Source organism: Cottoperca gobio, chromosome 9 (genome assembly GCF_900634415.1).
Source record: "Cottoperca gobio chromosome 9, fCotGob3.1, whole genome shotgun sequence".
In the NCBI taxonomy this organism is placed as follows: Eukaryota; Metazoa; Chordata; class Actinopteri; order Perciformes; family Bovichtidae; genus Cottoperca; species Cottoperca gobio.
This window is the reverse complement of record NC_041363.1, coordinates 3544233-3558517: the sequence shown is the minus strand read 5'-3', so window position 1 is coordinate 3558517 and position 14285 is coordinate 3544233. Positions and strand designations below refer to the sequence as shown.

General features: G+C 42.1%; 1 protein-coding gene across 1 annotated transcript in view; it reads right to left on the bottom strand.

The window, feature by feature from the left end:
• Positions 1–13041, bottom strand: part of galnt9 (polypeptide N-acetylgalactosaminyltransferase 9) — an 82300-nt gene extending 69259 nt beyond the window's left edge. The window contains exon 1 of the mRNA XM_029440743.1: positions 11989–13041. Coding sequence (XP_029296603.1) covers positions 11989–12229 — 241 coding nt within the window. The 5' untranslated portion in view covers positions 12230–13041. The remainder of the gene's footprint in view (positions 1–11988) is intronic.
• Between the last annotated feature and the right edge of the window lie 1244 nt (positions 13042–14285).

Sequence of the window (14285 nt, the reverse complement as noted above, 5' to 3'; positions counted from 1 at the left end):
TCGGCATAGTTAAAAAACAACTTTAATGAGTCACCTGCATCATGCTGAACGATGTAAATAAAACAAAACATGTTGGAGGAGGTGGATCCTCAAGTGGAGACGTCTCTGCTCACTTCAGTCTTCAGCGAGGCGTGTTCGGCCTTTCTGCTTGTTTGTGACAATAATCTTTGTCACAGTTGACGGCAGAACATTTATCTCATTTCTTTTGACTACCAGCAGCACAATGGGACAGAGTGGACTGGTTATTTTATCTGAAACTAGAGCAGATTGAAGAGGACTTCAAGGACAACAACACACTCGTTGAAGGATGTAACTCACTGCACATAGAACGTTAACATCCACTGCATCGCCTAGACACGTGCAGCTGTAAGTGTGCACTACGTAGTGTGTTAAAATGATGTCGGCTCTCTTATTGTATGTGCGTTAGCTGTAGCTGCTGAGGAGTTTATATTGTTATACATCTCTATGTTGGTTGCCTTAGTGTTGCACCCCACCTCTGCCCTGTCACGCACATTATCAATATATGTTCTTTACATTGCTGCCAACAAGTCATTGCCAATGTTGAAAGGACTTCACACTGCACTGTTTTCCTGCAGGTATTATTTTAGCAGCAGATTATGTAAATGTTATAAAGATATTCATTCAGTTACTTACATTTTTCTGGGGTAAAAATATAGATAACACATATATCTTATATATAACACTTAATATCTTGCTGTATCAAATAATGTAACCTGATGAAGCTTGGGACAGAGCGACGTGGTGAATATAAATACTGTATATACCAGACGTAAGCGACTCATGAGGAGGAAAAGTATGGAAAGTATGGATAATAATAAAAAAGTTACATTTTCTCAATTAATTTCACCGCATCTAAGGCTTGTTTTTTCCTGACCTGACTGCATTAGACAGAATGATAAACACTTAACCATTTGGATTAAAATGTGATTTCAATTTAGTCTGATAGAGACCTTAAGTCCAGCATGGAGCCACCAGATGTTAACTGAGCCACTAATGGCTTTACAGGGCTAATTATAGCATTATAGAAGCAGTGTGTCGTAGCGCCATAACGTTGAAATGGTTATTCAAGCAGTACTTGTGCCATGCAGCTCCTTTTATCCCACAGGGAATCCCCGAGGAGAGGCCAGATTGCCTACATGTGTGCTTAATGGGGAATTTGAGCCGGACCTTGGCCGTCCCCATCGTGTTGGGCTTCTTTGGTCCAACAAAACTAAATTCAGCACCAGATTTAAAGTGTCGGACTTAAAATACCCCTGTGCTCACATTAAAATGAGCCCTGCTTTGGTACCGTGACAGTCATTTCTTTCCGAACAAGGAAGTAAAAAATGTGGTTAAGTGTCAAAAATGAAGTCTTGGATGATGGTGGGGAAAAAAGCCTGTTCACTGAATCAGACTGCACGGAAATGATTCGGTTGGGATGAGGGATACACCTTATTCTTTTTAAAGCAAAACCCTCCCTAGGGTTCTTAGTGTTTGATTTGGACTCTCCCCTTTGACTTATACAATAATAGAACATCCTCCTCCCTCAGTACTCAACTCAAAACATATTTCAAATGTAACATGTTGTCATTGTTACATGACCCACATTACGTATCAAGAGAGGAAATAGAAACTATTATATCTACTGGACGTATTGGTTATTACTTAAATAAAGCCCTGACATATGGGAAAACAAACCTTTATGCTGTTGTGTTGCACTGAACTATTTTTGCTTTTTTCTGTAACTCTTGGAAAAAAAAGGAATACATGAAATGTAATATCTGTGTCATGGAAAGATTACAGACTCTCCCTTCAGCAAATAGGAGAAATACATAACCCGACCCTGTTTCTGACCCGGCATGCCCCCAAAACCAAAGCCTGTAGTCAGGTTTATTCATATGTGTCTCTGTCGGCTTGACTATTGTTTGACTATTTAAATTTCCATGAAACTGCAGGATAATGTCAGATGATTGTTGTGCAAGCCAAGCTTCCAGTGTGGCCTCTACAGAAATAATCGAGCTGCGTCTGTTCTCCCGAATCAACAGATGGACACACAGACAGTAATTAAACAGCGAATACCAATGAAGAGCTCAGCTCTCAGCTTCACCCCTCCAGGAACTGCGACGTAATCACCATATTTGGATGGCCTCAAATCCTCGGGTGCTACTGAAGATTTGTAATTGGAGCTGAATGGTTGCAAACTGGCTTCACCCATGAGAAGGATTTAGCATACCCTGCACGAGCCCCAGCCAATGTGGTGGCATTTTGACAAGTATGGGTGGGGTTCACGTCACGGACAAGCCATCTGGCATAGCGGCCCTTGTCACACACTAATACAGATACCCTCCAGAGCCGGAGACTCGAGTCTGGAGGGCCTCTCTGTCTCTGCATGAGTCCTGGGACCATGACAATGCCTGCCATCTTTGTCTTCTGGTCGCTGCATCATTTGAATTCCCCCACTCTTCCACTTGCTATGTCTGATTATAGGAAATTTCATTATGGGATAAGAAGCCAGAACATCTAATCCACTGGTGTCTGTCTGTCGCACTTCAACATCAATTTAAAGATTCTGCAGAAGCAATGCCATAACGGAGAGTTTTTATATCTGCACTGTTAAAACAGCACTGCAGCAAATTGATGCTGTTTGGCTTTAACTGCAAACGTTTGTACATCTTTGCAGTGTTCTGTCTTCATGTAGCTACTGACCTGTTTTGATAATGCCTGGTAGGTTATTTGAGGTAATTAAATTGCTCTTCCTGGCTCAGATTTGAAGGTTTTCACTATTTCCTCTTTTCATCTTGTGAAATTTGTTTGGAAGAAAGCAGAGAGTCATAAAAACATGTGTGAATATGCATAAATGTATCAACAGCAAAATGCTTCCTTTACACGGCAACATTTAATTCCAAAAATGGATTGCTCACAAACCAAAATAGAAGCTTTTAATACCTTTCTTGAAAGGGAGAATTGGACCGTGTACGTCTGTGGGCAGAGCGTTGCACTAACACTGTGGGGATTAAAAGCTCTATCCCTGCGGTGACTGCATGAGTTAAAAATGCATGTACATATGATCCTGTGAGGCACTTTGTATAAAAGCATCCAGCAAGTGTGCTGTTATGTTCTGGTCAGAAAAGGATGACAATGACTAAAGGCCCACGCCGCTCACTGTAGTGCTGTAACAGATAGTGACAACAGCAAATACACTCTAAATGTTGATTTAGACACTAAAACACAGGCTGTAGTATTTGACCACACAGCTTTAAAATGAATTGTCTCTGAAGTTTTCTTTCATTCACTGTTCCTGATGTGAGACTCACTCTCCAAACGGCACCTGGGCGCTTTCATCATCTCACTAGAAGGCAGTTACAACATCTGCTTCTTCCACTCAGGCTTCAATCCCATCCAAAGCCGGATGTGGTGTGTCCTTGCATTGTCAGGCGTCAATTTGAATCTCATTGTGTCTGAGCAGGCATCTGTCTCTGTGCTTGTTCCTCACAATCCATTTGTCCAAATCCCCGTGACATGATACATCAAACCCGAAGCAGCTATAAATGATACAGCAACCTTCAGAATGCGTCTGATTTGGCCTTCATGAGATAGTCTCAAATTCAAAGATGACCCAATTTTTAATGAATGATTTAACAGCAAAAGTGGATATGTGTGTGTCCGAAGTGATGCAGCGGAGTTCTAAATATTGATGGTGAGGGGAGGGTGGGGGATTCCGTGATGTCTTCCAGAAGAGGGAAAATAACTCCATCCAGAGAGGTTTAAAGCCTTCAAAGGCCAAAACAAATCTATGAAATATTGAGAGTTGCATTTATTTTAGCACTCATAACAGCAGCATGAGGATAACAACTCTGACCCACAACTTTTGAAAGCACAAGACCCCTAAATTATCTATAAACAATGGATTGTTGTCTTTTTGCAAAAATGTAAGCCCTGCAAGAGCTGGCATGACGGAGCAAGCACGACACATGTAGAGCTGCTATCTGTATCTGTTCATTTCACACAAAACATCTACGTGCCTTAATTAAAAAAGATGCATGTGCATGCAAAGGGAGGAGGTCAAGACAAAATAAAGTCGTCTATGAAATTCAGTTCATCTTCTTTCTGTCTGTATAGCAGCACGAGGTGTAAATGACACCTGTCAGTCAAACATTATCCTGCACTGCACAACACATCTGGTAGAATTGGTTATGATAATTATGCACTAAACATACCAAATATCAAACATAGCGCCAAATCTGCACTGTGCAACGTCTTGCTGATACAGCTGCAACGATTATTCCTCAAATCAAGTATTTGATCGTAAGAAAAATCATCTGCAAATGTTTTGATAATCTAGTAATTTTTCATGCAAACATGTCAGAAAATGCTGTTTTCAGTGTGGAGATGTCGTGATTTTTACTGTTTTATATCATATTAAAGTGATTATCTTTTGGTTTCTTGTGTGATTTCTAAGCCAATTTGTGGCTGAAGGTCAATCTGATTACAAATTCCAATTCCATTTGCATCTGTTCAGACTGCATAATCTGTTCATTCCTGAATAATGTATTTGTATTTGGTTACTATTTGGTACTGGTTGTAAACACTTTTGTTCCATTTTGTCAAAATTCGCTAAAAAAAGATGGATGAACAACAATCAAAGTGCAGAGAGGCGATGAAAAACATTTAAACAATCAATTATCCAGCCTCTGTGTCCCTCCTTCATTGGATGTCATCATTACATGTTAGTAATGTAATCACTGGCATGACTCTGGGCCACAGTGTAAATAGGACGAATGCTCGCTACATCTAAGATTGCCATTATTGTCTGTGGCTGACTGCTGATTGTCAGGTTAGCCGCTGAATTCATTAACATGATTCCTCAAGGCTGAGCAGAATTGATTCTTATCTGACTCTAAAACTGTTTTGTCGACCAGAGCCTCATCTACATATCATTATTGGAATATATTTCATTTCATCATGCTTCACCGTGCTTCCCCGCAGCCGCCTCCATTACACAGTGCACAACAACATATAGGCACACCGCGATGTGTAACATTAAGATACAGTCAGAGAATCAAGTGTGTGTCACTGTGAAAGAGAGAGAGTGTGACATCTTTCATCAAGTCTTTGCCCCAGCAGGCTGAGCATATAAACAGAGTTGGTTTCTTTGCCATAATTGGGCATTATAGATAAGAAGCATATCTGGTGATGCAGCCGGGCCTGTGAGGCTGCAATCCTATCAGCACCTACGCACTGGGAGAAGGCCGGGAGTGACATGCATGGCTGATGACAACAGCCTCAGTAGGACCGTGACAGAGGGACAACAGCCGAGCTCAACCAATGACACATCCAGCGCTGGTCAGAGGAGAGAACTGAATAGTAGCACATTCACTTGCTACTAGCAATATCTGATTTTCATAAGCTTATTTTTAGAGCATTTCTAATTTGAGTGACAGAATAGTAGAAGAAAGGGAGGCAATTAAAAGAAGGTCAGGTAGTTTCATCTGAGTCCTAATCCAATTTAATTTTGACCTTAAAACTAGGGGTGGCAATTTACTTTTGAAACATTTTTGTTATATTTGTTGAAATTCTATTTGCTTCCTGACTGCAATCAATAAATCAAATTCTATGACAAAAACAATTTAAAAAATGTGATCTGTCCTTTAAAAACCCGTCCAGAAATTTCATTCGGTCTACCTACTTTCCTACCTACCTACTTACCTACCTACCTACCTACCTACCTACCTACCTACCTACCTACCTACCTACCTACCTACCTACCTACTTACCTACCTACCTACCTACCTACCTACCTACCTACCTACCTACCTACCTACCTACCTACCTACCTACCTACCTACCTACCTACCTACCTACCTACCTACCTACCTACCTACCTTCCTACCTACCTACCTACCTACCTTCCTACCTACCTACCTACCTACCTACCTACCTACCTACCTACCTACCTACCTACCTACCTACCTACCTACCTACCTACCTACCTACCTACCTACCTTCCTACCTACCTTCCTACCTACCTACCTACCTACCTACCTACCTACCTACCTACCTACCTACCTACCTACCTACCTACCTACCTACCTACCTACCTACCTACCTACCTACCTACCTACCTACCTACCTACCTACCTACCTACCTACCTACCTACCTACCTACCTTCCTACGCCTACCGACCTTCCTACCTACCTACCTACCTACCTACCTACTTACCTTCCTACCTGCTTACCTTCCTACCTACCTACTTACCTTCCTACCTACCTACCTACCTTCCTATCTATCTACCTACCTTCCTACCTACCTACCTTTTTAACTACCTACCTACCTACCTACCTTTCTACCTACCTACCTTTCTACCTACCTACCTACCTACCTACCTTTCTACCTACCTACCTACCTACCTACCTACCTACCTACCTACCTACCTACTTATCTACCTACCTACCTTCCTACCTACCTAACTAGCTTCCTACCTTCCTACCTTCCTAACTTCCTACCTTCCTACCTTCCTACCTTCCTACCTACCTAACTACCTTCCTATCTTCTTAGCTACCTGCCTACCTACCTGCATTGGTCCTCATCCTAAAAGCTTTTACTCTTGTAATCTGAAAACATTTATATATTATGTATTGATTTGAAAACTGTGGTCACTTTGAAGATTCAGATAATAATACAATATATAATGAACAAATAATTGACTATGTATAATTCAGAGTTGGTGGAACTGATGAGAAGTTATCCATCCCTATTTTTGGACACGCCTTCGAAAACAAATCTTATTGACCATGATATTGACGTGGGCGACGGAAAACCAATTTGAAAACGACAAACTGGACATCCGCCATATTAAGGGCAAAGATAATGTTATGGTAGATGCCTTGTCCCGTGCACCTTTGTAACCAAGCTACCCTGTACTTGACTGACATGTTTTGTACATTGTCCTCTGCAGTTTTGGTTTCCCTTCCTTTTAAATTGCTTCCAGGCACCAAGGTTGCTGAGGCTGGAGTTGCCGAGTCTGGAGAAGGAGTGTTAACTTCGGTAAAGTTGTGTTTGGTAGGGGGGTTGTTTCGGCCAAGCATCTTTTAGATCAATAATAATGTGTGGTTAGTGGTTTATAGGGTAGGGTCCAGGGTAGGAACCCTGTCTTATGGGGGGGGGGGGGAGTGTGACGGACCTCAGAGGTGGCCCTGTCCTGTCCTTCCCATGTTGTGTGTTTAACCTGTGTTTCAGGAGGTTGATTGGTGGAGCTGAGACCTCGTCATCTCTTCGTCACTGATTCAGAACACCTGAGCAGGCTGGATCAGGCTATAAAGAGACCTGCAAGATCTTCTCTGGCTCTTCCCTCTGGCCTGCTGCCTGCTATTTGTATTTTGTTTGTGCTTTGTGGATCATTTACTGAAATTAAACCACATAGCAAAGTTATTTGATTGTGTGGTCTCCCTCCTTGTCACTTCCTCTCGAGCCAGGTTGTGACAACTGTCACAACTGTGCCCAAAGAGTTCTCGTGCTAAGGCCAAATCACATAATAACCCCGGCTCTAGGGCAGGATAAACAGACGATAAGGACACCAAATGGCAAAATATATAGGGATTTATTTGTAAACAAAGGCAAAGCCAAAAACCCGTGGTTTCCTGGCTCAGGCAGGGAGAGACCGCAGCATCGCGGATGCTGGGCCTTTTATGGTCCTGAGGTGCGCTGCGCCCAGGTGCTCCAAATCTGACGTAATACTGCCATCAGCTCCACTGACACCTTAAAGACATACAACACAGTGACTGACACAAGACAGGTTAAGCAGGGGCCGTAACAATAGGTTAAGATAAACTTAATCGCCCAGTGTTTCATCCCTTGGCCCCCCCTTTACCAGCTGCAACATTAAACTGATGAACACATTATTAAATCAATAATTATAAGATAGATAGATAGATCATTTATATTTAAATGTATAATCCAGTAATAGAATACATACTATTCTGAAATGGGCCATTTTGCATAATAAGTACTTTTCATCATAATATTTTGCTACTACTTAAGTAAACATTTGAATGCAGAACTTTTACTTGAAGCAAAGTATTTCTACACTGTGGTATAAATACTTCTACTTTAGTAAATAATCTGAGCGCTTTGAAAATACCTCTGAAAATATGGATTTCTATTTCGTTCTCAAAGATGGCAGCTTATCTTAGTTGGGTTTAGTATTTATTTAGGCCAGTCAGACTCACAGGGCTTCAGCAGGTAAGTACCGTTGAGGAGGTATTTGCTGGTTCTAATGCAGTACTTAAGGTCAGAACTCTGCTTCATAAGCCTGTTAACAAGCTTAAAACCTCTCATCTGATTACCAAGGACGGTGGCATCCACCGCAGAGCGGCTGATAACCCTCATGTTGCTCATTTCTGTGCAGAATGGGCTGCTGATAAAGCTTGACTGTTGTTTTCCCGTTGAGAGTCTGGTGACCATCCATTACGACTATAATAAAAAAATTCTGCGACTTGTTTATGTCCTTCAAATCTAATTGGACCTTGCTGCAGCTCCTGTGGCATGCCATTGGTAGGCAATAAACAACAGAGGGAATGGGCAATTACTTCATATCGCTGCCGGACATGGTAATAGTTATTGGCGCACTGAGTCGTCCTCTCACCACAGTTATTCCCAATGGCCACAGAATACAATTTGTGGTCTGTGCACGATTTAGAGAAAGGGGCAGTGACCTGGGATATGAGGATATGATTAAGTGTACCATTAAAGAGCTCAAGACAAATCATGAAGGAATCGTGACAGCCAGCGAACGTTTCCAGCCTGTGTGCACTCCTGGGTACACATTGCCGCTGTCAAAGAAAAATTATGTAACTGCAATTGATTTCATTTTCTGTCTCAGACTTGGATTGCGTTGCAAGAGAGATGTGTCTGTAGAGTTTGTTTGCAAATTTGAATTTGAATTTGCCAGGCTCACTTTGAAAAACTGGATTTGTTGAATTAATGAATTCAGCTTTTTTGTTATGTGAAGCTCAAGTTGGAATTTAGTTCAGCCGGATACCGAATTTAGTGAATTCGTTTTCGATTCACACCAACAGTAGGTCCAAGATGCTTTTATTCTCTTGTATTCCTATGTTAACTGGAAATACAGGCTACTGTGCCAGTTTTGCACTTAGTTCATTACTTGTTCCTCTCTTCAGCCCATAATCGACTGTGACTCTCTCCACTTTTCAAAGACCTGTAAAGGGTTTTGAGAATAATCTATGAAGCTCATATGATGTTCAGTAACATAAAACACTTGACACAAAATGCAACTCCATTCAATGAGCCTTAGAGGAGGTTGATGCCCTTCAGCCAACGCTCAGGGAAAAAAAGTAAATTACCAATTACACTTTTCCAAATAAAGAATTCAACCCACTTAAAATTGGCTCAATAAAAAGTGACATATTTCATATTTTGATTTCAGCTTGGACGACCCCGTCAAATCACAGTGTTTCTTTTTCTTTCAGTCCTTAAAGAGTTGTGCGGACACAGTGTGATTCTGTCCCACAGCACTGGTCCTATGTGGGTTGCATTGCCTCTATTTAGAGCTAAGTGACTGAGAGGATACTGTTTGAGAGGCAGTGCCTGCTGGTTGGATGCCAGATGCCAAGCATAACTCAAAGTGACAGAGTGAGAGTCAAATAGCTGCCGAAGCTCGGGCGTAATAACAAGACCATGCAGAAACTGTCCACAGTCGCACTGTTTTGTTCTGGATCTTTCCAATACTACAACCAGTTCGATGAAGGTACTGCATATTCACAATGAAAAGGAAACACTGACATTTGAATTCAAGGTTTTAACAACTTCCGGGGGGCTGAATTGTAGTTAAAGAGGTATTAAGATATCTGTGACCTCTGCTGGTGACCAGTATGAAATACATTCCTTCCCCCTCCTAGTCCCCCTCCCTCACAGCTCCCCTTCAGTCTGAGCTATAGCCTCTAATTTACACAGATGATAAAGTCACAATTTCCCAGGAGACCAGTAAACTGGTGAATAGAAATAGACTTCACTGATAGATTAGAAATCAATCATAACACCATGCTAAGGAGTAACGTTCCCGATGTGTCATTATTAGCTTCTGCAGTCTCCGGTTTAAAACCGGTCCCTCATCAGCGCCGAGTGAACAGGTCGAAGGTTTAATATTAACAATCACTGAGTCATTGCTGCTGATCGACAAACTGATCAACCCCCCTGCACATGCTTGAGAATCTGCGTGGGCTGCAAGGTAGTGCAGCAATTATGTACTGACAGTGAAGAATGACACCAGAGCAGTGTGAGAAAAGGTTTTTTTGCGATCCCACTTAGCCTCAACATCCTTTGAGTGTGGGGGCTCTGTGCCGTCCAAATAATAATACACTCAATTCAAGAAAGGTTCTTTTTGCATTACAGCAATGAGCTGTGCAGGAGTCATTGAGAGCCGATGTGACATCTTATTTGTCAGTCATTGATGACTTTGCTTTGTGCTTTGAGTTACATGAGAGACATTCTTGGTAAAAAAGAACTGTTGTGGAATATTTGACATGCTTTCTCACTTTTACTCGCTCGACAGAAATTATTATTATTATATAATTAACTATTTTTAATTATTGATTATCATTCTTTTTCAAGAACAAATGCTTGTCTGGTTTGTTTTTGCTTGTATATATATATATATATATATATATATATATATATATATATATATATATATATATATATATATATATATATAATAATACATGTTGGGGTTTCAGACTGATTTGATTTGAAGATATAGCTTTGAGCCCTGGATAATTGTGATTGGCATTTTCCCAATTTTAAAATTGATTAAAAGAAAATACTTGGCAGGATACTCAATAATGATATGTTATGTTGATATTATATGAATAATCATATAAACAACCACTTAAATCCCACTCACTAGCCACTAGCTTTGCCTGGCCCACATGATGTATGTTCAGTAATGGAGTGAATATCATTTAATACATGGGAATACGGTGCTTGGCGTGATTTTAAAATGAATTTTGAGGATGTAAAAGATTTGTTTTCTTCATTAAAGATATTTAACGCTGATGTGAATAATTTCCCTACATTCATTATAATGAGTTGTACATTTTGTATCCAGGTCAGTATGAGTGATTCGTTTAGCGGCAGTGGGGATTGTGTGATATTTCCCAAAGGAGAAAACATCCAACAGTGTCTTACTGTCAGATGTAACCTGATTTTAAAGGTTGCTCTTGTGCTGAGGAGACCAAAACTGCCCCACAGACTAATGGCCATGTAATGAAATACAAGTCTGTGTGTCTTTCCTTTATAGAGCCATTACATTAGACTCTCCTTCAAAACTCAGACAGCTTGTTAAATCGGATATGTTTCAGTGAGCTGCTGCTGCGATACAGACTTCCTCTGAGTGGGATTCTACGCAGAACTACAGAAACCATCAACACTTAAAGCATAAGTTTATGTGAAGTTTACAACAAGTCAATTATGGGTTAGAGGTGTTGCAGCCTGATATGTTGTTAAAGTAACAGCCCAGTAAAGTCTATCAACACAATAAGCACATCCTGTATTGCACTGTAACACACCAGCCTGCTGCATTAGCTTCCTAACAAGCAGGGTTAGTGCTTTGGAGACAGCAGACCTCCTCTCTCCAACACTTTGACGGGGTTTCATGAGTAAAATCAAGCTGATCCTTCACTGCTTCATCACAGAAATGAGGCTACAGGTTGAAAAAAATATGCATGAGTCATGCTTCAAGTCCAGGAAAAATAAACTCACCCCAGCCCAGTGCATGCAGCCTGAGCACATTTTGGATTCTGGAGGACACAAGAAAGCCATAAGTGCTCTACATTGCACAAAGACTGCCTATTTATGGCCACAATTCATATAGTGTTGCAGTTGCATTGGTCGTTATTTGCTTCATTATGATGATGACTTCCTTACTAGTAAATCGCAGATTTTGCTATTAAGATGATCAAGCCGTATCCTACCGTTTAGCTGGTTGTAGACCACATCCTCCAGCCTCTCCAGCCTCTGGAGAATAGACTGCCTGTCCACCAAGTTGGAAACTTTGCCATTCCTGGCTCGCAGCCTCTGGTCGGACATACGCCCTATCTGGATGAGCTCCTCGGATCGGTCCGCGATCCTGCAGTACGCCGAGAACAGGATAATCCCCACAAACACTAAAATGTTGACGGTCAGCAAAGTTTTGATTTTGCGTGCCACTGCCATGAAAGAGAATATTGTCTGGCTGACTCAGTCAAGCCCAGCAACTGTCCATGTGCGGTGGCCTGCTTTGCCACCTTACTGTGTGTTGCGGGAGGATGGTTTTCTGCTCGGGAGAGAAGGTCAACTCGTGGAGACCCGAGTAGCAGCCGGATCCCTTCAGCACCACGGACAGCTCTCGAGGCTGCGCTCACTTCTTAGCGGGGCATCTGTCCCGTCACATCGAGACTCAAGGTGGGGAAGGTTGCTGGCTGCCACGGCGCTCTGCTCCAGCCGGTGATGAGGGATGTTTTTATGGGCTTCACAAGCCGAGAAACAGCTGCACGCGCTCTGCGGTCGTTTGAGCTACATATTACAAGCGAGGAATGACGCCAGGGAAGATTGATCCTCTAGAACAGCCCACGGCAGTTGCAAAACATATTTCCTTCGCAACGTGATAAGTCGCCAGTTCTTTAGCCCCAAAATGTCTCGTCCATCTTACAGGAGATGCACTGCAATAACCGCTCGCATCGAAGCATCCTCCTGCTATCACTGCTTTGCTGTGGCATCCCCCTTTCCAAAGGCGTTGTGGTCACTCGATCCGTCCCGCTCTGCAAATATGAACCCGAGGAGTTTATGTCCAGAGAATATGTGCATGCTTCAAAAACAAGGCGGCGTTTCTCTCGCTCTCTCTTTCCCTTTCTCTCTTCCTCCGTCTCTCTCGTGCTGTGTTTGTGTTCCGTCAGTCCATTGTTGTTTCTCTGGTCGGCGGTGCAGGGCAGGATGAGTTGAGAGCAGATTTGCCCTCAGATGCGGAGATGCAGCCGGGCTCTGGCATGCTGTCTCTCCTCCCCGCCTCTCCACTCTCTGTTAGGGAAGGAAGCGCCGCCGCTGCGTCCTGACGTTTAGAGTCTCAATCATGAATATTCAGGAGCTGTGTTGGGCAGGATAAAAAAAACAGCACGACTATGAACGCAGCTAATACTTCCAGTTGGTAGAGCAGCCTTCTCCCCCGTATCAGTTAGTGAACTGTGAAAATGTGTTAACATATTTCTTTGCTATTTGATCCGTAATGTGAAGGTTAACAGTTTCCATCTCAACTCGAACGCCACTGCCAGGAGCAGTTTACAGCTTTAGCGCTGCACATGTATGTCGCATATAGGATTTAATTTGCATGCTGTGCAACTGGCCCTGCATACATGCATGGTCAACCTCAGGAGTGTAATCATCGTTTCACTCATCACATGCTTGGATGGAGCTTCAACTCCATCACATTAGAACTAAGAAATCTATTCTGCACTGACTAAATAGCCTATTTTTAATCAAACCCATTGGGAAAAGAGGAAGCATTACTTTATATTTCTGTTTGAACCACCTTCAGAACAGAAGTTGAACTTTTCTACAGACAATCCGCCTCACATTGCAGCCCACGCTGGTGACTGGTGGTGACTGGTCTCTGTGAAGTGCAGCAGAAACCCCACAACTAAAAGCAAATATCTTTAAGGACATGGGAGGTATAGAGCATAGATAGCCATGTACTAATAGTTTAAAACATGAGCAGCCACTTCAAATCACTTCTCCAATTCCAAATGAAATATATAAATCACGTACAAAGTGATTTATTCTCGCTGTGTACTTTTACTTGATTAAGCAAACCCAGACATGGCACAGGCTTCCCAAAGCACTTTGATCCCACTTCACACCCACCAGAGGAGCTCAGGTTTATACTCTTTATTTTGTTTGCTGCTCCAGACGCTGGCTGTAACTGTCAAAAACCTTTTTAGACTGCGCAGGTCTTTGTCAGAGGGCGTCTGGTACAAACGTGATCTTGTAAGAATCCTGGTATCTCTTTAAATGCCTTGATGGTGTACGTCTTCAAGTCAATTCTGCTTTTCTGAGAGCAGGTTCAAAGAGTCTTTATTATTGTTGGAGCGAAGTAGTGCACTGTGATGTTGAGTGTGCTACATGCAAAGTGCACAAACCTATCATTTATATCAAAACACAAACTTAACATGCTCGAGCATTGAGAGCGTCTGTGGTCCAAACATTGTACAAAGTCTCTGCAATCACACACATGGTTAAA